General features: G+C 55.9%; 1 protein-coding gene and 1 long non-coding RNA gene across 2 annotated transcripts in view; both read right to left on the reverse strand.

Annotated features, from left to right (window-relative positions):
* LOC142824397 (uncharacterized) overlaps positions 1-10,085 on the reverse strand; it is a gene marked incomplete at its 3' end in the record, with an annotated part of 10,825 nt that extends 740 nt beyond the window's left edge. Inside the window, exons 1-4 of the mRNA XM_075916304.1 lie at positions 7,937-10,085; positions 3,302-3,448; positions 1,687-1,785; positions 1,430-1,513 (exon numbers count right to left, since the gene is read on the reverse strand). Coding sequence (XP_075772419.1) covers positions 1,430-1,513; positions 1,687-1,785; positions 3,302-3,448; positions 7,937-8,211 — 605 coding nt within the window. The remainder of the gene's footprint in view (positions 1-1,429; positions 1,514-1,686; positions 1,786-3,301; positions 3,449-7,936) is intronic.
* Positions 10,086-12,575: 2,490 nt separating this feature from the next.
* Positions 12,576-24,547, reverse strand: LOC142824398 (uncharacterized). The gene is made up of 3 exons (XR_012899294.1): positions 24,333-24,547; positions 12,956-13,074; positions 12,576-12,644 (listed from the first exon to the last, which is right to left on the reverse strand). It is a non-coding gene; the product is annotated as an uncharacterized LOC142824398 (long non-coding RNA).
* Between the last annotated feature and the right edge of the window lie 1,221 nt (positions 24,548-25,768).

The following is a 25,768-nucleotide window of genomic DNA, read 5'->3' on the forward strand; positions in this document are numbered from 1 at the left end:
GGCTGGTGGCTCCCGGGAGCTTGCCCTGGACCGCAAGAAGCGGGCACCTTCCTGGGCTAGTGCGGACATCGTGGACCTCGTCCACGATCTCCGCACTAGGCACAGGAAAGTGGCTGTCTAGGGCAGGAGAGCTGCCAGCCTGGCCACCCAGGACCAGGTGTGCATGAAAATCAAGGGGGTCCACTGAGACCCCCGACACTGAGCCCTGAGCTTACAATGGCCGTACTGGGTCAGACCAAAGGTCCATCTAGCCCAGTAGCCTGTCTGCCGACAGAGGCCAACCCTAGGGACCCTGGAGGGGATGGACCGAAGACAATGACCAAGCCATTTGTCTCGTGCCATCCCTCTCCAGCCTTCCACAAACTTTGGGCAGGGACACCACTCCTACCCTCTGGCTAATAGGACTCCATGGACCCAACCTCCATCACTTTATCTCACTTCTCTTTAAACTCTGTTCTAGTTCTAGCCTTCACAGCCTCCTGCAGCAAGGAGTTCCACAGGTTAACTATTTGCTTTGTCAACAACAACTTTCTCTTACTAGTTTCAAGCCTGCTACCCATTCCTTTCCTTTGGTGTCCTCTAGTCCTTCTTTATGGGAACTCAGGAAGAACTTTTCTGAATGCACCCTCTCCACCCAACCCCTGCTTTGAGAGACCTCTATCCTGTCCCCCCTCCGTCTCCTCTTTTCTAAGCTGAACAGTCCCAGTCTCTGTAGCCTCTCTTCATCTGGGACCTGTTCCCAACCCCTGATCATGTTAGTTGCCCTCCCCTCTCCCAGCCTTTCTCTTCCCCTCTCCCACCTCCTTTTCCCAGTCTCCCCCAGTTTTTTTCAATAAAGACAGAGTCAATGTTGGAAGAAACGTTATCTTTATTTTGTACATCAATAAGAAGGGGGGATAGGGAAGGGCAAGTGGAAGGAGGTGAGGGAGGAATGGGGTACGAGCCCCCGATGGGGAGGACTGGGCTGGCTCTGCGGGCTTCTGGGGGTGGAAGCTCTCCTGCAGCCCCCCAATTACTCCCTCTCCCCAGATGGCAGCCTGCGGCAAGTGCAGCCGGGCTGATGGCCGAGTGCTGTGATGTGCCCAGTGTGGGCACTCAGGGCACTCCAAGCCAGAACTTCTTTGCAAGCGGGGCACCCCTTAGAACTGTGTGTTCGGGGTGGGGGTCGGGACCCTTTAAGCGCAGCCCTCGGCTAGCCTGAGACAGTATCTCCATGCTCTAAGTCCTCCTCTGATGCCCTGCCGGCACTGCTTCCGGCCATCCTTAAGCCCTGTTCAGAGTCCACTCAATGTGGACTTACTAGTTCGAACTAGCAAAACGCTAGTTCGAACTAGTTTTTAGTTCTAGATGCGTTAGTTCGAACTAGCTTAGTTCGAATTAACTAATTCGAACTAAGTTAGTTCGAACTAGCGCTGTAGTGTAGACGTACCCCATCTTCCAAACCAGCAAAGATGCGCCAAACTCTTCTCCGATAAGAGAGAAACCTTCAGATGGTACCCGTGGAGAACACTTCCTATGGAAATGAAAAACAATTCTTACAGTTAAGGCCTATACAACAAAACACAAACCACCTCAGCTTGCAAAAGGCCTCTATATAATCTAGCACAGGTAAACTTCCCCAGTGACATGGACCCGGTGAAATACAACAAAACAAAACAAAACCCCTGATCGAGCACCGTACTTAACTTGAGAATCTGAGAGCAAGTCTTCCAAACCGGCAAAGACGAGCCAACCTCTTCTTCGTTCGCAGAGAAATCTTCAGAGCGCGCCGACACGGAACGCTTCCTATGGAAATGAAAAACAATTCTCACGGTTAAGGCGCGCACGACAAACGCAAACTACCTCAGCTTCCAAAGTGCGCATATACATTTCAACGTACCACAGGTGAATTTCCCCAAGTGACACGCACCCGGTGAACCGCATTGCTCAAGCAAAACGCAGAGCGCGCGCGACAAAATCCAACCCCCGATCGAGCACCGTACTTAACTTGAGAATCTGAGAGCAAGTCTTCCAAACCGGCAAAGACGAGCCAACCTCTTCTTCGTTCGCAGAGAAATCTTCAGAGCGCGCTGACACGGAACGCTTCCTATGGAAATGAAAAACAATTCTCACGGTTAAGGCGCGCACGACAAACGCAAACTACCTCAGCTTCCAAAGCGCGCGTATACATTTCAACGTACCACAGGTGAATTTCCCCAAGTGACACGCACCCGGTGAACCGCATTGCTCAAGCAAAACGCAGAGCGCGCGCGACAAAATCCAACCCCCGATCGAGCACCGTACTTAACTTGAGAATCTGAAAGCAAGTCTTCCAAACCGGCAAAGACGAGCCAACCTCTTCTTCGTTCGCAGAGAAATCTTCAGAGCACGCCGACACGGAACGCTTCCTATGGAAATGAAAAACAATTCTCACGGTTAAGGCACATATAACAAACACAGACCTTCGCTTCCAAAACACATGTGCTATGTTATGTATGTGAATTTCCCCAGTGACATGCACTCCTCCACTGTGGGGGGTGACTCCTTGTCTCCTGCAGAAAGTAAAGTGTAACGGTTATGTAACAACACAGCGGGAGGGTTAGGAGCAGGGGTGGAACGCTGCCTGCTGCCGGAAGTAACCAGCTGCCAGTGCTCACCCTGCACCACCGCCTCCTCCATAAGTGGCTGGTCAACAGTCCCACATCCTAGGACAGTGACCTCGGTGGACTCCACAGGAATACTTTCCAGGAATTCCTCATAGCCTCAAATGCTCCTCAGCCTGGCCACCTCCTCCTGTAGCTCTCCCACCTGCTGCCTGAGAGATTCCACCAGCAGGCACCTTTCACAACGGTTGTCTCCCCCAGCCTGGAGATCGCTCAGTGGGAATTTCAAGCCACAAATACTGCAACACCACACCAGGACTTGGGTAGAGGCATCCATGCTCAGGTTCTCTGTCTGGATACAGGCACAGGTGGAGGAGGCAGGAGAAGTATTGGCACAAGCGCTTCGGGTCTTCATCACCATCAGTCACTCCCTCTGCTCAACTCCCTCTTCAACTCCCCTGTCTGCTTCGCTCCCCTGGTCGCACTGCTCTGGCTTTTTAAAGCCTGCTTGCCTAGATCAGGCCTGCCCCCTTCTGAGTCACACAGGGGAAGGCTGAGCCTGAGGCTAATCAGAAGCAATCAAGGGAACAATGGCAGGCTCTCAGTCCCAACTGCCACAGAAGCTGAAACTGAAACTGCTAGCACTCACCTGGAATCAGACTCTCAATTCACACTTCAAACAGTCAGGCGCACACACACACCACAGCTTGTACTCTCACCGGATAGCCTCTTCGGCGGTGGGGTCGCTTTGCTCTCCCGCTTCAACTCCCCTGTCTGCAGTCCCCTGTCCGCTTAATGATGTGTGTTTTGCAGAATGGCGATCGGAAACAATTCCCCGTATCATCTTCCCACATGAATTAAATACACTACAAATAACATAAAATGCAATTAAATCACATTACAAAAATGAGAACAGAAGAATGGTACTTTAACCAAAAATACAGCCCAGCGCTACCCGATATCAACGCTCACCATGATCATAGGAGTGCCTAGCTACACCTCCTCAGAGCAACCCAAAGCTGAATGACTCCCTGGGCCTAGATGCCCAGCTTAAATGCTACCATAAGCTCCGCCCCTCAATATCCCAGCATGCCTTGAGGCCAAAGGAAGGTATAAATGCAGACTCATAGGCCGCAGACTCCCTTTACTTCATTTCTACATTAGCAGCGGCAAGAGCTGCTCATGCTGAAGCATTTATCATCTGTTCGCCTAACAAATACTATTCTCCACAGACTCAAACTCTGTGACCAGGTGAGGCTACAGTCATCCTATTTCAGGTTCCTAAAAGGAAAACCTTGCCCCCAGAAAGGGGGGGGGGGTTCTCAGGGCGTACGTAGCTACTGGGTGCTGAAATAGCTACTTTAGATGTAGTGAAGGGGATGTTTGAACCGGAGTATATGCAGAGTGTAGGACACATTACTTGGCTGGTGCCAGAAAGGATACACACTGCCTCATTCTCAAGATGAAGTGGGGGGGGGGGGAGGGGTCGTTCCCTGTTGTAGTGCCAGGCCACCTGATACAAACAAGAAACCCACCGTGCCCCCTAGAGCCAATATGATGGGCAAATGGCAACCTGTGAGAACTTTGATGATATGAGGTTCGGCACTGGCCACCGCTTCCTTTCAGGCTCCCTCCCCCCATCTCTTCTAGACCCCACTGCCTCCCCAATACTTAATTTTCATACACAAAGGTCTCAGACCTCAATCCTGACACAAATTAGAAAGTGGGTGGCCAAGTATGGAGCGGCAGCTGCTAGGAGAGTGCTCAGTTCTAAAGGCAACCCCGCCCTCCACACACACACACACCGGCACCGCTGGTAAAGGACAAAGGTAGCAATTACCTAGCAGCCATTCCATTTCAAATGTCCCATGGGCCTGAGACACCGCCACTGTTACCAGAAGGACTAATGCAGGCTTCCTGCCCACCTTCACTATGCACATCACACAGAAGCGACTGGCACAGTCCATACGCCCCTCTACGTCAGTCTCACCACACGCCGCCCACACCCTCCGTGCCAACTCCACCCCTCCCGTTAGTCTGCAACCGGCACAAACTGCACAAACGGTGCATGCAAGCACCAGTTCGTGAAAACTCCCTAGCCCCTCCACCTACAAGCCACTGCCAGAAGGGTGTATGAGTCCCTTTCGTGACTCAGTGGAGGTAAACACAAAACCCCTCACCCCTTCCCACACCGCAAAACCCTGCCCCAACCCACACACCTCAAAAAACTCTCCCAGAGCCAGACCCCTTACTCTTGCCCAAACCCGAGGCCCAGTCTGAGGAAACTGAGTGTACGTGGAGGACAACTAGCAACAGACACAGGAGAAATTGAGTGAGAGTGAATTGGCCTGTTATTTTGAAATAACTATTCCCCAGAGCTGTGTCTAGACGGGCCAGTTTTTCTGGAAAAATCAGCCGCTTTTCCGGAAAAACTTGCCAGCCGTCTACACTGGCCGCTTGAATTTCCACAAAAGCACTGACTTCCTACTGTAAGAAATCAGTGTTTCTTGCGGAAATACTATTCTGCTCCCTTTTGCGCAAAAGGGCCAGTGTACACAGCTCAGATTTGTTTTCCACAAAAGAGCCCCGATCACAAAAATGGCGATCGGGGCTTTTTTGCGGAAAAGCGCGTCTAGATTGGCAAGAATGCTTTTACACAAAAAGTGCTTTTGCGGAAAAGCGTCTGTGCCAATCTAGACGTTCTGTGCTGAAAATGCCTTTAACGGAAAACTTTCAGCGGCTGAATCCCGACGCCTGGGGCAGAGCAGCTGGGGTGCTGCCGGGTTGGTCCCGTGGCGCCGCCCTTGGGGTCCCCGAGTCAGCACCCCAGCTGCTCTGCCCCTGGCTTCCTGGAATCAGCCGCTGATCTGTTTCAGCAGCGGCTGAATCGGGGACCCCTGGGGCAGAGCAGCTGGGGACCAACCCGGCACCGCTCCAGCTGCTCTGCCCCAGGCATCCCCAAGAGCAGCTGGGGTGCTGCCGGGTTGGTCCCGCAGCGCTACGAGACCAACGTGGCAGCGCCCCAGATGCTCTGCTCCAGGCTTCCCCGATTCAGCTGCTGGTCAGTTTCAGCAGCAGCTGAATGGGGGAAGCCTGTCCGGTTGCCCCAGCACTTCCGGGTTCCCGATGGTGCCGGACCATCAGGAGTCCCGGAGCATTGGATGCCGGACTAATGGAGTTTTACTGTATTTTGAAAAATATTTTCAAATACTTTAACCCCCAAAATACCTTATTTGAAATAATTTCCCAGTGTGAACATAGCCAAACATTACAGCTACGCTGCAATGCTATTTCCATATACTCAAGAATCCCAAAATATCAATCCCTCGTCTTCACAGCAAACTTGGTTTTTTTGGATTCATTATGCCAAGGTCCCTGTAAATATCATTCTACGAGGCGAAAGGGACCTTTTCTTAGAGCACTTTATTTTGAAATTTGGCATCATGTAGACAGCACCAAATGATGAAATAAGATACACAATTTGTATCACTCAAATTGTGTATCTTATCTCAATGCTATTTCAAAATGGCTTATTTCAAGTACTCTGTAGAACTCTGAGGGTGAAGGAGGGGTAAAGAGAGTCTCAAAGGTTCTCCCTCCACCCGCTTTCCTCTCTCAGGTTCTTTCCCCAGCCCCTCCCCAGTTACTTTGACCCCAAATAAAAAACACACCCACTTTATTGTTTCCAAAAAACAATGTCAGTTTTATTGTATCTGCGATGGGAGAGGGGGAGAGGATTAAGAGAGGGAAGGCAAAGAGGGGCAAGGCACAGGCCCCTAGTGGGGAGGTCTGGGGAGCGTGTCACTGGGGTCCTTGTGAGAAACTTTCCCTCAGGGCCTCCCAGATGTGCACCCCCACCTGAAGAGCCTGCTGGATGGCAGCTGTGTGCAGCTGTTCAAAGGGCCTGCTGACCGGGCCTGCCTTTGCTTCCTCCCCCTTCAGATCACAAATATTGTGGAGCACAGAACACTGGCCACTATTTGGGGGAATGTTCCACTCCCCAACATCCAGCCGGGTGACAAGACATCTCAACCTATGGGGGGAGGAATAGCTCAGTGGTTTGAGCATTACCCTGTTAAACCCAGGGTTCTGAGCTCAACCCTTGAGGAGGCCATTTAGGGATCTGGGGCAAATCTGTCAGGGATGGTACTTGGTCCTGCCATGAGGGCAGGGGACTGGACTCAATGACCTATCAAGGTCCCTTCCAGCTCTATGAGATAGGTATAGCTCCATATATTTATTTATATTAACCTCACCTTGAGACACCCAAAGGCACCCTCCACTACAGGGCAGGCCCGGCAAAGCCGGGCATTGAAGCATTCCTTGCTAGGGTCAAGGTGTCTGGTGTAAAGCTTCGTGAGCCAGGGCAACAGAGTGTAGGTCACATCCCCCACAATGCACAGTTGCATGTACACATCCCCCACCCTGATGATGAGGTCAGGGAATAAACTGCCTGCCTCCAGCTTCTGGAAGACTCTGGAGTCGCAGAAGATGTGAGCGTCACGTGCCTTCCTCGACCAGCCTAAGAAAATGTCGGTAAACTGCCCATGGTGGTTGAGAGGGCCTGTGGGACCATGGAGAAGTAACCTCCTAGTTTATATACACAGACATCGGGGCTCGGGCACCGATGTGGGTGCCATCAATAATATCACCGCCGCACGGTTCCGTGTTGCTGAGGTGGATGACCCTGAGCAGCTGGATGGTGTTGATGGCCCGCATGTGACATAGTGCGGGTGCTGTCTACTTTGTAACCCGGTGATCCTCCTGGCTGTGTTGCTATGTGTGATTCCCAATGAGCGTATTGGCCCCAGACACCCCAGGGCGAGACAAAAGAAGAGAGGTGGGGTCGGCCATCAGGCTGGGGGGTAGGGCCTGGGAGTTGAGTTGGTCTAAAACATCCTCACTCCACCTAGTCCAGCCCAGACTGAGAAAGGGAGTGAAGCCCCTTCCCCTCAAGAGGACTAAGGCTGTCTGCCCTCGCTCCTATGTTAACATCTCTCCTATGCTATGCTGTGTCTCTGAGAAGAAATAAACCCTTTTACTCTACTGGCTGGCTGAGACACACATCTGGCTGTGGATGGGGGTGCAGGGTCAGGGGCTCCCCAACACACCATCACACCGCACCACCTGTAGCAGGAGACCAACAAACAGAGAATCACTGGGGTGCCTGAGCCCTGTGCAGGTCCCTCAGCCCACCCCTTCCCTGCCCACACATACCAGGAGCCACCCGCTACGTAGCCTATCCCTGGCAGGGCTGTGTGAGGGTGGGACTGAAAAATTGCCTGGGAAAGGGGCTTCTCCACCACCCCCAACCACTCTTTCCCTAGGGTTCCCCATTCCAGCACTTCACACACCCCTTCCGGGACCTTAGCTGGAGAGCGCCACGCCTGCATGACGTGGACCCTGACGGTCGACTTTTCCACACCAAACTGGTTCCCGACACATCGGTAGCTGTCCGGCGTGGTGACCTTCCACACGGCAATGGTGACCCGCTTCTCCAGAGGGGAATGTGGGTCGCATGCGTGTCCCGTCGTGTGAGGGCAGGGGAGAGCCAGGAACGCAGCTCCAGGAAGATCTCCTTCCTCGTGCAGAAATTCTGGAGCCGCTGTTGGTCATCCCAGAGCTCCATGTCGAGCTGGTCCCACCCGTCAGATCTAGTCTCCAGTGCAAGAAGCGGCGGTGCACAGCGTGGTGCAGCTGGAAGAGCTGCGCTCCCAGACAATCAGCTGGTGGTTGTGTTCCTGCGGGGCCAGGAGGGCAGCCTGCAGAAACTGCAGCACGATAGCTAAGGGCCGTCAAGTGCCCAGAGGCACCTCTAGCTCCACGACTGGCAAGCTGAGGTATCCGCAAGGGCAACCGGAGCAGTCAGAGCAAAGGCTTTGCTGTCCCTCCAGGGAAAGGAGAAGCACCCGAGAAATGGCTGTATGGGGGGGGGGGGGTAGGGTGTCACTTTGCTACCTTCAGAGGTTCCCTTATCCTGCTTCCCTGCTTTTCTAGCACAGGATCTAGGCCCATCCCTGGGGCAGATGGTGTTGTCTGCCCAGCCACTGATGGTGTCGACAGAGGGGGGTGGGATCAAGCCCACCATCCTGTACTCCCCAGGCAAATCCCTGCCCTATCCCTGAGTTCACTGGAGATCCCACTCTGTCTCCCTGCCTTCAGTGGGTCCCTTCTCCTGCCTTCCTAATGTGGGAGCCAGCTCCATCCCTGGGGTATCTATGTTGGCTGTTTGGCCGCTCCCAGGGTGGGTGGGACTTGGGCCCACCAGCCTGCCCTGCCCAGGCGAAAGGGTCTCAGATAGCCTCAAGCAGCAGCTCCCAGCAGTAATTGCTGACCCGATGCCCTGCCTGAAGTGGTTCTGCGTGGCCTTAAATGCAATTCTGCATCCAATCAGTGTGGAGCTTTAGTTTGAAATAGCTAAGTGCTTTTCGAAATAAGACTGCAGTGTAAACATACCCTAAGGGTATGTCTACACTGCAAGTTTCCTTCAGAAAAAGCTATTCTGGAAGATATCTTCTGGAAAAGCTGATTTTGGAAATAGCACATCCACATTAGGGGAGCTTATCGCAGACTAATTTTGAGGCTTCCCGGTAGTGTGGACGCTCTATCTCGATTTAGCGCCCCAGGATGCACTGGAAAGGACTAACTTTAGAATGAGGCGCTATTTTGACATAGCAGCAGTGGAGCGCCCACTCGCTCACCTGCTGCTGAAAAAGCTTTTTCAGAAGAGGCGTTTTTCCGACACTGGTAAACCTCATTCCATGAGGAATAAGCCCTCCATTGTTTCAATTTTCTTTTGAAATAACGCAATTGCTGTGTGGATGCTACTGTTGTTCTGCCAGAATAACGTCCCTTATTCCAGAAAAACGGCACAGTGTAGACACACCCTTAGGGTATGGCTACACTACAGCACTAATTGGAACTAACTTAGAATTAGTTAATTCTAACTAAGCTAATTAATTTGAATTAGTGTATCTAGACCTAAAAGCTAATTCGAATTAGCATTTTGCTAAATCAAAATAGCATGTCCACATTGAGTGACCCCTGAACCGAAGTTAAGGCTGGCCGGAACGAGTGCCTGCAGGGCATCAGGTTAGGACTTGAAGTGTGGAGCTGCTGCCTCCGGCTAGCCGAGGGCTGTGCTTAAAGGAACCCGACCCCCACCCCGGACAGACAGTTCTCAGGGTTCCCCGCTTGCTTGTTTACCTCGATGAGGGACAGCAAAGCAGTCCTGTCTTGGAGTGCCCTGAGTGCCCACACTTGGCACATCACAGCACTCGGCCATCAGCCCGGCTGCACTTGCCGCAGCCTGCCATCCAAGGGGATCAATTGGGGGGATCCAGGCAGCCCTGCAGGAGAGCTTCCACCCTGAAGAGCCCGCAGAGCCACCCCAGTCCTCCCCATCGGGGGCTCGTGCCCCATTCCTCCCTCACCTCCTTCCACTTACCCCTCCCTAGTCCCCCTTCCTGATGTAAAAAATAAATGACACGTGGGTTGTTAAATAAAGAGACTTTCTATTTTTGAAAACAGGGGTGGGGATTAACCTCTGGGGAGACTGGGAAAAGGTGGTGGGAGAGGGGAAGAGAGATGGTGGGAGAGGGGAGGTGGAAACCTGGGAAGAGGGAGCTGGAAGGGGGAAGCCAGGAGAGGAGGAGGAGGGGAAGTATAAAACTATGGTACACCATATCTTCAGTACTGTGTACAGATGTGATCTCCTCACCTCAAAAAAGCTATTTTGGCCTTGGAAAGGATTCAGAAAAGGGCAACTACAATGATCAGGGGTTTGGAACAGGTCCCATATGAAGAGAGGCTAAAGAGACTGGGACTTTTCAGCTTAGAAAAGAGGAGACTGAGGGGGATATGATAGAGGTCTATAAAATCATGCGTGGTGTGGAGAGGGTGAATAAAGATAAGTTATTCATTAGTTCTCATAATAAAAGGACTAGAGTACACCAAATGAAATGAATGGACAGCAGGCTTAAAACTAATAAGCAAAAGTTGTTCTTCTCACAGCACATAGTCAACCTGTGGAACTCCTTGCCGCAGGAGGCTGTAAAGGCTGTCCAGACTACCGGATGCTCTTTCCAAAAAAAAAAAAAAAAAAAAAAGCACCCGGAAGTGCTCCTGGCAGGGCATGGGGGCAGTCTTTATTTCCAGGTGCTGTTGCATGCCCTTCCCAGAGACGTGTGCTTAAAGGGAACCCCAGGACAGCCTGCACTGATTCCTCTGCAAGGGCGGCAGAAACCCCCCCGCGTGTGCTCTCACTCACTAAGGTCAGTAGCTGAGGGTAGTATATCCTTTAGCCCTTTCCCCCCCTCTGCCCTCTGTATCGGGCCCTCTACAAGAACACTGAGTCAGTCAGCCATGACGCACCACCGCTCTCCCTTGCGCGACTGGCGTACCTGCAGAATTCCCGTTGGCTCCTGAGCCCTTAACCCGTGGAGATGCTCACCTGGAATGCCTGCAAGTGTGCCGTACAAGGACACGACAGAAGCAGAGCAAGGACAAAGACACAGACAGAAACAGACAGACAGATCGTATTGGCCAATACGAAAGAGCAACAAGAGAGAAACACGAGAGGCAGCCAGAAGCCTTACCACCTTGCGTCTTCCCCCTCGAGCCAAGCGTCCGCTGAGAAGGACACCGTGTTCCAGAGAAACTAGCACCCCTGACAAACGGGAGCCCTGTTTCTCCCACAACCAAGGAAGCACCTCGGGAACCTCCGCTCGGACTCGCTATCTAAGCAAACGTGACTTCCCTTCCTAGACCCGAGTGGGCCGTAAGCCGAGAGATTTCCAGACCCGACACTTATCTCCGTGTCAGCGACGGCTGCTCCGCTCCCAGACGGACGGTTCGCGCCTCGCTTCGACCAAGCTCCCGAGCTCGCTGTTCTTGTTTCCGTTCCATCCCCAGACGGGAGGACACCGGGAGGGTTGACTTCTTATCGCTCGCTACCGAACACAGCAGAGGGGGAAAACCAACCAAACAACTTAGCGTTTCAGTCCGCAAGGACGCGGCATCGCTTCTCCTCCCACCATCGCACCGCAGCCTCCCACCATCGGCCACCCCCTCCCGCTGCCACTACAGGACCACGGAGAGAAAGGAGGCCTTGAATCTCTATCCATGCTCTGTTGAACCGCCTACTGCCCCTTCACCAGTCCCCAAGCCACCAGGCTCCATGACCCAGCAGGAAGCTCTCTGCCTCAGAAGAAACCTACGGCCATGGGAAGGCCCAACGCTGAGGAAATTTCACGTGTCCCGAGAATCACGTCCAGGCAGCTCAAGTCCATCTTGGACGGTTTCTTCTCCGCCCATGGCCCCGCACTGATTCCTCTGCAAGGGCGGCAGAAAAAGCCCCGCGTGAAGTCTCACTCACTAAGGTCTGTGGCTGTGGGTATTCTATCCTTTAGCCCTTTCCCCCGCTCTTCCCTCTCTATCGGGCCCTCTACAAGAACACTGAGTCAGTCAGCCATGACGCACCACCGCTCTCCCTTGCGCGACTGGCGTACCTGCAGAATTCCCGTTGGCTCCTGAGCCCTTAACCCGTGGAGATGCTCACCTGGAATGCCTGCACGTGTGCCGTACAAGGACACGGCAGAAGCAGAGCAAGGACAAAGACACAGACAGAAACAGACAGACAGACAACGTATTGGCCAATACGAGAGAGCAACAAGAGAGAAACACATGAGAGGCAGCCAGAAACCTTACCACCTTGCGTCTTCCTCCTCGAGCCAAGCGTCCTCTGAGGAGGACACCGTGTTCCAGAGAAACTAGCACCCCTGACAAACGGGAGCCCTGTTTCTCCCACAACCAAGGAAGCACCTCGGGAACCTCCGCTCGGACTCGCTATCTAAGCAAACGTGACTTCCCTTCCTAGACCCAAGTGGGCCGTAAGCCGAGAGATTTCCAGACCCGACACTTATCTCCGTGTCAGCGACGGCTGCTCCGCTCCCAGACGGACGGTTCGCGCCTCGCTTTGACCAAGCTCCCAAGCTCGCTGTTCTCGTTTCCGTTCCATCCCCAGACGGGAGGACACCGGGAGGGTTGACTTCTTATCGCTCGCTACCGAACACAGCAGAGGGGGAAAACCAACCAAACAACTTAGCATTTCAGTCCACAAGGACGCGGCATCGCTTCTCCTCCCACCATCGCACCGCAGCCTCCCACCATCGGCCACCGCCTCCCGCTGCCACTACAGGACCGCGGAGAGAAAGGAGGCCTTGAATCTCTATCCACGCTCTGTTGAACCGCCTACTGTCCCTTCACCAGTCCCTAAGCCACCAGGCTCCGTGACCCAGCAGGAAGCTCTCTGCCTCAGAAGAAACCTACTGCCAGGACGCTTGAAGATTTCAAAGCACGTATCTCTTACTCACACAGAGCCATGGGAAGGCCCAACGCTGAAGACCCTTCACGTGTCCCGAGAATCACGTCCAGGCAGCTCAAGTCCATCTCGGACGGTTTCTTCTCCGCCCACTGTCCCTCACTGATTCCTCTGCAAGGGCGGCAGAAAAAGCCCAGCGTGAGCTCTCACTCACTAAGGTCTGTGGCTGTGGGAATTCTATCCTTTAGGCCCATGGTCACCAACCAGTAGATAGCAAGCTACCGCTAGATCTCAGTGGTTCTAAGAGTATCTCTTGAGCCCTCTCTGAACTGCACGCCTGCGCAGTACATACATTAGCTTTCCTCATTCGAGGAGCAGCTACTCACCAAGCAACAACACAGGTGAGTAGCTGCGAGGAATGGTGGGACCTGGGAGGTCTGGAGGGCTGAAACACCCCAGCCAGCTGTCTGTGGCTTTCAGCAGAAAGAGGCTGCCCCGCAGTCCAGCTGATCTGCGGCTTCTCTTCTGCGCCTGCCCACGTGGAGCTTGGTGCACTCTGGCTGAGTGCCATGGCCAGCTCTCCGGGCAGCCACTTCCCTTCCCTCCAGCCCGGATTGGCTGGTGTACGGAACTCCCTGCCCCCAACCTTGTTCCCTCTCCTCTGCCCCAAATCTTTCCCCCTCCCTCCTGGACCTGTTCCCTCTCCCTTGCCCCCCCATTCCACTGTATAAACCGTCCCCCCCTCTGCAGAAACCTGTCCCCCTGCAGAAACCAGTTCCCTCTGGCACCCTGTCTCCTACTGCAGAAACCTGTCCCCCTGCCTTCCCCACTATAGAAACCTGTCCCCCCCCAGCACCCTGTCCCCTGCTGCAGAAACCTGTCCTGGCACTCTGCCCCCTCTTCCCTGCCCCCACTGGCACCCTGTTCCCTGCCCCAGAACGCACTAGCACCCCTCCCCAGTACTGTGTCCCCTGCTCCCAAAGGACTTTTCTATGGGTCAGTGACCCCTGTCTCAAGGCAGGTTCCCTGCCATTCTTATAAATAAAGACAATGTAGAAACTTTTTGTGTTTAACACAGCATTTTATTTAAAAATGAAGCTTGGCCAACAAACCCCAAATTGGGGCCAAGCCCCCATCTGGCCACAACCACTCCTGTACTCCCCCTTCCCCAGCCCCTAGATCTGAGCCTATCAAACACTGGAACCCCCTGCCCTGAGCCCCTCACATACCCCAACCCAAATTCCTGCATTCTCACATCCACAAGCCTGTGACTTGCTTAGTATCCCGACACTGCCCAGCCTGGAACCCCCTCCCCGAGCCAGTGCTCAGGGAGCTCCGTGCGGAAAAAAAGTGGCAGCCATTTTTATGCTAATGAAGCGGGGGAGATTTAAATCCCCACTTCATTAGCAACTGCGATACGTCTAATTTACATCCCTTTTCTGAAAAAGGGATGTAGTCTAGACGTAGGCTAGGAGTTTTTCAGGATTCTGGAGATATCCCAGAAAAACTCTTCCGCATCCAGGGTTGCGTTTGCTCTTCCGCTTGTTTAGTGGAAGAGCAATCAGGCTCTTTCGGTCACCCCTATATTCCTCTTTCCACAAGGAATAAGGTGGCTTCCAAAAGAAGGGTTTTTTTTCTGACATTTGGTCCAGTCTAGACAGGCAAAATGTTGGAAAAACCTCAATCTACAGAAGAATTGTTTTTTTTAAAGAAAAGCAGCAGTAGAAGGATTGGGGACAGCAAGTGATGGAGAGGAGGAGAATAGAGAGAGCGGGGATTCAAGGAAGGGGCGGGGCGGTAAATCTTGGCTTGGTCTGTCATTTAAAAAGTGATCTTGGGTGTAAAAAGGTTTGTTGACCACTGCTTTAGACCTACCCCCCTACCCCCGCCCCGTCCCTCTGTATCGGGTCCATTACAACAACACTGAGTCAGTCTGCCATGACGCACCACCGCTCCCCCTTGCGCGACTGGCGTACCTGCATAATTCCCATTAGCTCCTGGGCCCTTAACCCGTAGAGATGCTCACCTAGAATGCCTGTAAGTGTCCTGTACAAGGACACAGCAGAAGCAGAGCAAGGACAAAGACACAGACAGAAACAGACAGACAGAACGTATTGGCCAATACGAGAGAGCAACAAGAGAGAAACACATGAGAGGCAGTTTGGGTGGGAGGAGAGGGATTGAATACACTTGGTGGTCAGGGAAGGGGGTGCAGGTTGAGGAGGGGGTGTTGTATGGACTGGGGCGTGGGGGAAGAGGGTTGCAGGTTGGGCAGGGGTGTAGAATGGACTGGGGGATGGGGGAAGAGGATTGCAGGTTTGGCAAGAGATGTTGAATGGACTGGGAGTGGGGAAAGGGGTGCAGATTGGGCAGGGGGTGTAGAATGGACTGGGGGATGGAGGAAGAGGGTTGCAGATTGGGCAGGGGATGTAGAATGGACTGGGGGTGGGGGAAGGGGTGCAGGTTGGGCAGGGGGTGTAGAATGGACTGGGGGATGGGGGAAGAGGGTTGCAGATTGGGCAGGGAGTGTTGAATGGACTGGGGGTGGGGGAAGGGGGTGCAGATTGGGCAGGGGGTGTAGAATGGACTGGGGGGTGGGGGAAGGAGTGCAGGTCGGGCAGGGGGTGTAGAATGGACTGGGGGTGGGAGAAGGGGGTGCAGGTCGGGCAGGAGGTGTAGAATGGACTGGGGGGGTGGGGGAAGGGGGTGCAGGTCGGGCAGGGGGTGTAGAATGGACTGGGGGGTGGGGGAAGGGGTGCAGGTCGGGCAGGGGGTGTAGAATGGACTGGGGGATGGAGGAAGAGGGTTGCAGATTGGGCAGAGGGTGTAGAATAGACTGGGGGGTGAGAGAAGGGGTGCAGGTCGGGCAGGGGGTGTAGAATGGACTGGGGGTGGGGAAGGGGGTGCAGATTGGGCAGGGGTGGGGGAAGGGGTGCAGGTCGGGCAGGGGGTGTAGAATGGACTGGGGGGTGGGGGAAGGGGGTGCAGGTCGGGCAGGGGGTGTAGAATGGACTGGGGAATGGAGGAAGAGGGTTGCAGATTGGGCAGGGGGTGTAGAATGGACTGGGGGGTGGGGGAAGGGGGTGCAGGTCGGGCAGGGGGTGTAGAATGGACTGGGGGGTGGGGGAAGGGGTGCAGGTCGGGCACGGGGTGTAGAATGGACTGGGGGATGGAGGAAGAGGGTTGCAGATCGGGCACGGGGTGTAGAATGGACTGGGGGGTGGGGGAAGGGGGTGCAGGTCGGGCAGGGGGTGTAGAATGGACTGGGGGGTGGGGGAAGGGGTGCAGGTCGGGCAGGGGGTGTAGAATGGACTGGGGAATGGGGGAAGGGGGTGCAGGTCGGGCAGGGGGTGTAGAATGGACTGGGGGATGGGGGAAGGGGGTGCAGGTCGGGCAGGGGGTGTAGAATGGACTGGGGAATGGAGGAAGAGGGTTGCAGATTGGGCAGGGGGTGTAGAATGGACTGGAGGGTGGGGGAAGAGGGTGCAGGTCGGGCAGGGGGTGTAGAATGGACTGGGGGGTGGGGGAAGGGGGTGCAGGTCGGGCAGGGGGTGTAGAATGGACTGGGGGTGGGGAAGGGGGTGCAGATTGGGCAGGGGTGGGGGAAGGGGTGCAGGTCGGGCAGGGGGTGTAGAATGGACTGGGGGGTGGGGGAAGGGGGTGCAGGTCGGGCAGGGGGTGTAGAATGGACTGGGGGGTGGGGGAAGGGGGTGCAGGTCGGGCAGGGGGTGTAGAATGGACTGGGGGGTGGGGGAAGGGGGTGCAGGTCGGGCAGGGGGTGTAGAATGGACTGGGGGGTGGGGGAAGAGGGTTGCAGATCGGGCAGGGGGTGTAGAATGGACTGGGGGGTGGGGGAAGAGGGTTGCAGATTGGGCAGGGGGTGTAGAATGGACTGGGGGGTGGGGGAAGGGGGTGCAGGTCGGGCAGGGGGTGTAGAATGGACTGGGGGGTGGGGGAAGGGGGTGCAGGTCGGGCGGGGGGGGGGCCGTGCAGAGGGCGCGGGCAGACGTGAGCAGGGCCTGCGTAGCGCTGCGCGGGCGGCCTATGATGCACTTGGGGGCGCGGAGAAGCTGGAAGACGCTGGGCGGGGCTATTCCGGGGGCGGGGCTATGATGGGGGCGGGGCGGACTGAGACACGCCCCGGGAAGCCGCACTATGAGAACGACAACTGCCAGGATGCATCGCTAACGCTGGGAGTGACACGCGCGCGAGACCAACCCCGCCGCTCCCTGGTCAATGGCCGCATTGTGATGTCACTTCCGCTGCACCCGCCCAACCGAACAGCGCCGGGCCTGCCCTGGCCCTGCAATGGCCGATGGGAGTTGCGGCCTGGGGCACTCAGATTCCCACAAGCCACTGCGGCTACTTTCCCTACTCCCCCTCATCCCGCCCCGCCCCGCCCCGCAGCTGGGCGGGGCTCCTGCCTCACAGACGGCAGCGTCCGCCGCTGATGCCCCGCCCCCCTCGGGAGAGGAGACCGCGCGGCAACCCCTCCCCCCCACCAAACTCCTCCCCGCCCCGTGCAGTCTGATCCCCCCCACCAAACTCCTCCCCGCCCCATGCAGTCTGCTCCCTTCCACATCAAACTCCTCCCCGCCCCGTGCAGTCTGCTATCCCCCCGCCCCATGCAGTCTGCTCCCTTCCACACCAAACTCCTCCCCGCCCCATGCAGTCTGCTCCCCCCACCACCAAACTCCTCCCCGCCCCATGCAGTCTGCTCCCTTCCACATCAAACTCCTCCCCGCCCCGTGCAGTCTGATCCCCCCCACCAAACTCCTCCCCGCCCCATGCAGTCTGCTCCCTTCCACATCAAACTCCTCCCCGCCCCGTGCAGTCTGCTCCCCCCACCACCAAACTCCTCCCCGCCCCGTGCAGTCTGATCCCCCCCACCAGACTCCTCCCCGCCCCATGCAGTCTGCTCCCTTCCACACCAAACTCCTCCCCGCCCCATGCAGTCTGCTCCCCCACCACCAAACTCCTCCCCGCCCCATGCAGTCTGCTCCCTTCCACATCAAACTCCTCCCCGCCCCGTGCAGTCTGATCCCCCCCACCAAACTCCTCCCCGCCCCATGCAGTCTGCTCCCTTCCACATCAAACTCCTCCCCGCCCCGTGCAGTCTGCTCCCCCCACCACCAAACTCCTCCCCGCCCCGTGCAGTCTGATCCCCCCCACCAAACTCCTCCCCGCCCCATGCAGTCTGCTCCCTTCCACATCAAACTCCTCCCCGCCCCGTGCAGTCTGCTATCCCCCCGCCCCATGCAGTCTGCTCCCTTCCACACCAAACTCCTCCCCGCCCCGTGCAGTCTGCTCCCCCCACCACCAAACTCCTCCCCGCCCCATGCAGTCTGCTCCCCCCACCACCAAACTCCTCCCCGCCCCATGCAGTCTGCTATCCCCACCACCAAACTCCTCCCCGCCCCATGCAGTCTGCTATCCCCCCGCCCCATGCAGTCTGCTCCCTTCCACACCAAACTCCTCCCAGCCCCCTGCAGTCTGCTCCCCCCATCACCAAACTCCTCCCCGCCCCCTGCAGTCTGCTCCCTTCCACACCAAACTCCTTCCCGCCCCCTGCAGTCTGCTCCCCCCCCCACCAAACTCCTCCCTGCCCCGTGCAGTCTGCTCCCCCACCACCAAACTCCTCCCCGCCCCCTGCAGTCTGCTCCCTTCCACACCAAACTCCTCCCCGCCCCCTGCAGTCTGCTCCCCCCACCACCAAACTCCTCCCCGCCCCCTGCAGTCTGCTCCCCCACCACCAAACTCCTCCCCGCCCTGTGAAGTCTGCTCCCCCACCACCAAACTCCTCCCCGCACCGTGCAGTCTGCTCCCCCACCACCAAACTCCTCCCCGCCCCCTGCAGTCTGCTCCCCCCCCACCAAACTCCTCCCCACCCCCTGCAGTCTGCTCCCCACTACCAAATTTCCCAGCCGGCTTGTATGGGGACAGGCAGGGGGACAGGCTAATGCTGCTGTTGCCTTATAAACTGCAGAGGAGCAGCGTGAGGCGGGTTGGGGGGGGGTCTCTAATGCGTCCCATTTACAAGCACAGAGGGGCCACGTGAGGGTTTTCCAGAAACCCCGAGGAGTTTCCTGCTGCTCACTTCTGTGTCCCAGCTGAGTTCCTGCCAGTCAGTGGCCCCGCCCCTGCCATTAATGACGGAGCCTGGGACCCGTTTGTGTGCGACACAAACCCACGTGTCACTCGCCGGACCATTCAGTGCTCCAGCCTGACGGGAGCCGATAGAATGTGCCCCACATTCCATCATTTGCATGCCCCGCGGCAGGGCTATGATGTCACTAGCAGTGCGCTGCTGTTCATAGCGGGAAAAGGCAGCTTCGCACCAAGCCGGGCACGAGATAGCGGGCTCAGCGCTGGGGGCGGAGCTACAGGGGAGCGGCCAGGCCGGGCGGGGCTCAGCGCTGGGGGCGGAGCTACAAGGGAGCGGCCTGGCTGGGCAGGGTGCACACTCGGGTGCCCAAGGGCTGAGATCTGGGCTGGGCAGCGTCACGCTCTGACCTCGCTGCCACCTCCCGCCGCCACTCCCTTGGGGCCAGGTGGTGCAGTCTGGAAGCCACTGCCCTGCCTCACTTCTCCTCCGCCCACTTAGGGTGGGATTTCCTGGGGAACCCGCTCCCTGTGACATCAGGACCTGCTATAGGGGCAGGGCGCCACCCCGCCCAAGCAAGGAGCAGAGCTAGGGTTGCCAGATAGTTTCAACAAAAATACCAGACATACCTGACATGACATCACAATCTACATTACATCTGATTTAGAAAATACCGGACATTTATAAGAGGGGTAGCCGTGTTAGTTTGAATCTGCAAAAGCGGCGAAGACATTTATATTTTCTCAATTTGTTTCCCGAAAAAAAGCTGAAATCCTGGACTGTCCAGTTCAAAACCGGACACCTGGCAACCGTAAGCAGAGTGGTGCCTTGTCGGAGCGGTTCCAGCCTCCACTCTGCTGTCCCTCCTCTGCCCCACCTACCACGGGAGCTGGTGGGGTATGCTGGCTGCACCGCCGCAGGAAACTTCCAACCCCAGTCTCTGTCCCAGACAGGCACCCTGCATCTGAACCCGTCCCGCCTAGCCCAGTGTCTCCTGCCTACCACTCTCTGACCTGGCACCAGCTGAGCGCTCGTACCTGGGCACCTTCCGGTCACGGTTCCCAGTCGGTTGCTGTCAGGCTGTGGACCGAGCAAACGTCACTTCCAGTCCGTGGGACGGGTGTCCACCGTGCCACACATGTTGGCATGACGCTACATTGTGAGAGCTCACAGCGCCCACGTGACTGCTGTTTGTTGCCCCGCGAGGGATGCGAGATGCACAGCTCCTGCCTCATGCCAGAACGCGCCACGGGAGTTACAATCGCCCCTGCCCGCCTCAGTGCATCATGGGAGCCGGAGTGGGGTTCCCATGTGTGAACTGTCAAAACAAGAGGCCCCCTTGAGAGGGCGCGTGTCCGTCTCAGTGTCTGCCAGCTCCCGCTGCAGTCACGGGTGGGGCCCTGAGCCCGAGTCCCTGTCCTGCCTGGCTCTTCCCTCTGGCCCTCTCAGACTGTCTGGGCCATTGCAGGCTCCAGCTGGGGAGGGGAGGGGTGTTGCTCTCCAGGAGAGGGACCCGAGTATCCATCTGACTGGAACACGTCACGCACACATGCCCATGCAAAAGCCACACACCGTGCCAAATGCTCACATGCAGGAACACGCTTCCATGGCCCCTCCTAAGGCCAGGCCTGGGTCTGGAGTCCCCAGCACTACAGGCGTGTGCATGGCCCTGCTTGCTTGGCCCCTAGAGCAAGGGGCAGGTTTGCATCTGTATCCACACGCTACTGTTGGAGTCACTGAACCGACATTCTGCCCGGCAATGTTTTCCAGTCGATCTCCATGCTAAGGATGTTGAAGACTAGTCAACTACAGCCTCTTCCCGACTTACGAACCGGTTACGGACCAAGCAATTGGTCGTAACTCGGTTCATACGTAAGTCAGACCCCATAGAGTTACACGCGACCGCGCTGCTCGTAAGCACAGATCGTGTTCGTAACGCGGGGGTCCGCCGTTTATGACAGCTTCACTCATAACTGCGAACGGTCATAAGTCGACCGTTTGCAATTCGGGGACCGGCTGTATCTGATAAGCATTTGCTTATCGGATAGTAATGTCGACTAGTCAATCCCCCCCACCTTGCTGCCTCTATGAAATGGATTCAGCAAAGGGTGGGGGGTGATGGAAGGAGTACTTCGAAATGGCAGATTTCTCTGGAGTTTCCACTACATGCCTCTGACGAAGTGGGTTGGTGCCCACGAAAGCTTATGTTCCAATAAATCATAAGGTGCCTCAGGACTTCTCTTTTTTTAGGGATGTTAGCTATCGGGTAATTCAGTGGTCCCCAACACGGGGGCATTTGTGTGCGCCTGCCAAGTGCTCAGGGCTGGCCTGGCCCCAGGCACATGGTGCATGCGTGGTGCCGGAGCCGGCCCCGGTCGCATGGCGCACGGTGAGAACCAGCCCCGGGAGTGCCGCGGATTGGCTGCCCACGCTCTGAGCACGTGGCGCATGGGGGCAGCGCTGGCCCCGGGTGTGCAGCGCTCGCAGGGTGCGCCGGCCCCGGGCGCGTGGTGCTTGAGGGGGGGCCCCGCCCCAGGCACGCAGCTATGGGAGGGGGCCCACTCCCGGGCATGCGGCTATGGGAAGGGTCCCCCCCGGGTGCTAGGGGGGGCCCTGCCCTCTTGTACCCGGCAGGCGAACGGCCACGCCCCCTGGCGCCCAGCGACCTCAAATGGTTGGGGACCACTGGGGTAATTTAATCCTCGACTGTTAGCAGTTACACAACTATTACACAGTCCCCGAGGGCAGGGGCGGCAGCCAGTGCGCTCCGGCTCCATTCCAGGGAGCCCCCTGGCCACTCTGTGCTGCTGCCTCACCGTGGGGTGGCAGGCGGGGGTTGGTCCACAAGGGCAGCTAGTTTCAAAACCAGCTTCCTATGCAAACCAGCTGCCTGTAGCCCCACATGGCTGCCTCTGATACAAAGGCAACAGATCAGGACGGCAGCAGCTCCTGTCCACCAGGCATTCAAAATGCTGGCAGACACAGGCTGCTTGCCAGATCAGCATCTGCTCGCAGGGAGCTCGGCCCCCCCCCCTCCGTGGACAGGAGCTGCTGCCACTTGGGCTCCATGGAATGTGAGCACTTTCCCCTACCCTCCCCCCCCCCACCTCTGATACAGGCAGCGGCGTGGGCAGGCAGGCAGGCAACTTTGCGAAGCCAGCACCAGCTCCTGCCTCCCCCTCTTGCCTCTAGAAGAGGCAGCAAGGGGATTGACAGGTGGGTCCATGAAGCCACCACACACAGTGCTCATGCATATCAGCTCCCGCCTGCCTCCTCCCACCATACTGCTTCCTCTGTATCAGAGGCAGCAGCGGAGAGGTGGGGGAACAGGCCAATCCAATGCTTGTGGGGTGCTGATCAACTGTACAACTGCGCCCTCTTGTGACAAGCTGACTTAAAAGCTGGCTGCCCACAGGTATCAGCTCACACCTCCTCCCTCCTTGCTGCCTCTGACAGAGACAGCAGGTGAGAGGGGAGAATGCATGTAATCGACAGGATTGACCAATAAGTTGAAGCTGGGCAGGGCTATGATGGGCAGGGCTATGATAGGGGCAGGGCAGACTGAGACACGCCCCAGGAGGCCGCACTCTGGGAACTACAACTGGGAACTACAACTCCCAGGATGCATCGCTCAAGCTGGGAATGACACACGCGCAAGACCAACCCCTGGATCAGTGGCTGGACTGTGATGTCACTTCCGCTGCGCCCGCCCAATCAAACAGCCCATGGGAGCTGCAGATTGGGGCACGGAACGTTTCCCACAAGCCACCGCGGCTACTTTCCCTGCTCCCCCCGATTCCGCCCGTCTCAGAGACCCCCCCCCCCCACCAAACTGCCCAGCTGGCTTGTCCTGTGGCGTCAGGACTTGCCAACCCCCCCAGTCTGCTCCCCCAACTCCCCACTCTGCTCCCCCCTACTCCCTGCAGTCTACTCCACCCCAACTCCCCACTCTGCTCCCCCCACCAAACCCCCCTGCAGTCTGCTCCCTCCCAACCCCCCAACTCTGCTCCCCCCTACTCCGTGCAGTCAGCTCCCCTCCCCCCCCCCCCGTGGACAGAAGCTGCTGCCGCTTGGGCTCCATGGAATGTGCAGCACATCCATAAACCTGGACACCCCGGACGTCCCATCATCTCTGGTATTGGCACGCTCACTACTGGTCTATCCAGCTATGTAGACTCTCTCCTCAAACCCTACGCAACCAACACCCCCAGCTATCTTCAAGACACTACCGACTTCCTAAGGAAACTACAAAACATCGATAACCTCCCCAATAACACCATCCTTGCCACCATGGATGTAGAAGCTCTATACACCAACATCCCACATGAAGATGGATTACAAGCAATTAGAAACACTATCCCAGAGGACACCACTGCCAGCCTGATAGCAGACCTACGTAACTTTGTTCTCACCCACAATTATTTCCAGTTTGAGAACAACTTATACCTCCAGATCAGCGGCACAGCCATGGGTACACGCATGGCCCCACAGTATGCTAATATCTTTATGGCTGACCTAGAATGTTTCCTCAGCTCCCGTCCCCTTTTACCCTTCTCTACTTACGCTACATCAAGGACATCTTTATGGTCTGGACGCATGGCCAAGAAACACTGGAGACATTCCACAGAGATTTCAACAATCTACACCCCACCATCAACCTCAGCCTGGACCATTCTACACGAGAGATCCATTTCCTCGACACCACAGTACAAATCAACAATGGAAAATTAGACACCACCCTTTACAGAAAACCCACTGACTCATACAGTTACCTACATGCTTCCAGCTCCCATCCAGCACACACCATACGATCCATCATCTATAGCCAAGCCCTTCGATACAACCACATCTGCTCTAATCCCACTGACAGAGACCAGAAACTTCAGGATCTCTTCCAAGCATTTATAAACCTCAACTACCCCCTCGGAGAAATAAAAAAGCAAATTGAAAGAGCCAGACGAATACCTAGAAACCATCTACTTCAAGACAGACCCAAGAAAACCAACAATAGAACACCACTTGTCATCACCTACAGCCCGGAACTTAAACCTGTCCAACACATTATCAATAAACTTCAGCCTATACTGGAACAGGATACTAAACTCCAAGAGGCTCTGGGAGACAGACCCATAGTCTCCTATACACAACCACCTAACCTCAAGATGATTCTTACCAACAACCACAGGACATACTACACTAATACCAACCCTGGTACCTTCCCTTGCAACAAACCCCGTTGCCAGCTTTGTCCACATATTCACTCTGCTGATACCATTATTGGACCTAACCAAGTGAGTTATAAGATCAAGAAGAGGAAGTTACTCACTTTGTGCAGTAACGATCGTTCTTCGAGGTGTCCCCCCGTGGGTGCTCCACGTCTGGTGTCAGGCTGGTCCTGGCGCCGCAAATTGGAGCTTGACAGAGCTGTGTGTGTATGGCCGGACCACGCACGTGCAAGCCAGTTTTGCGCCTTTCACCTGCCGCGCACGGTCCGGTGCCCGCCAGTTCATCTCACCGCCTATCTGAAAGACAGAATGACAAGATTCCGAAGCAGGGAGGAGGGCGGGTCGTGGAGCACCCACGGGGACACACCTCGAAGAACGATCGTTACTGCACAAAGTGAGTAACTTCCTCTTCTTCTTCGGGTAGTCCCCATGGGTGCTCCACGTCTGGTGACTCCGAAGCAGTAATCTCAGTTAGACGTGGGCTTCAGAATCGGGATTCTGAGCGGCAGGCAGCACTGCTAAGGCTACCGCTGAGTCAGAGGCGAAGTGCTGAACAATCGCATAATGCCTTGAAAAGGTGGAAGTAGAAGACCAAGTCGCCGCCCGGCAGATGTCCCGCAGAGGGACTCCTTTCATGAAAGCTGCAGACGTAGCAACTGCTCGTGTTGAGTGTGCCCTAGGCTGCGATGTGAGCAGCTTCTTACAGATAGTATAGCAAGTCGTGATACAAGAGACAACCAATTTAGAAATGCGCTGGGCGGATAAGGGCTTGCCTGTAGAAGGCCCTGATGTCGAAATGAAGAGGCGATCCGTCTTACATAGAGTACGGGTTCTGTCTATATAGAATGCTAAGGCTCTACGCACATCGAGCGTATGCAGGAGAGCATCACGCTGAGAGGTATGAGGTTTTGGATAGAAACATGGCAGAACGATTGGTTCATTTATATGAAAATCTGTGCAGACTTTAGATAGAAAGGCTGGATGAGACCTCAGTATCACTGATTCCGCGTTGAAGACTGTATAGGGAGGTGTTGACATTAGTGCGGATAATTCACTCACCCTACTTGCCGATGTTATGGCAAGAAGAAAGAGTACCTTCATTGTAAGCATCGACACCGGTACCGTGGCCAACGGTTCAAACGGTGGTCTAGTTAGGACATCAAGCACCAGGTCAAGACTCCATGCAGGTGGCAGAGGCCTACGTGGTGGGTTGAGGTTAGCCAATCCTTTGAGAAATCTAGTCATCATGGGATGAGAAAACTCTGACTTGCCTTCAACGGGGTAGTGAAAAGCAGCTATCGCCGCTACATGGACTTTAAGTGATGAAATGGAGAGTCCAGTTGACTGTAGCTGGAGGACATAGTCCAGTAAGACATGCATTGGTGAAACCAGAGGGTCTAGAAGCTTAGGAGCGCACCATCGCACGAATCTAGACCACTTGGACAGGTAAGTTTTCCTGGTGGAATCCCTCCTGCTGTGCCAGAGAACACGCTTCACCTGGTCCGAACAAAGATTCTCGGACTCGCTGAACCATGTA

This window comes from Pelodiscus sinensis, unplaced genomic scaffold, assembly GCF_049634645.1.
Source record: "Pelodiscus sinensis isolate JC-2024 unplaced genomic scaffold, ASM4963464v1 ctg114, whole genome shotgun sequence".
Taxonomy (NCBI): domain Eukaryota; kingdom Metazoa; phylum Chordata; order Testudines; family Trionychidae; genus Pelodiscus; species Pelodiscus sinensis.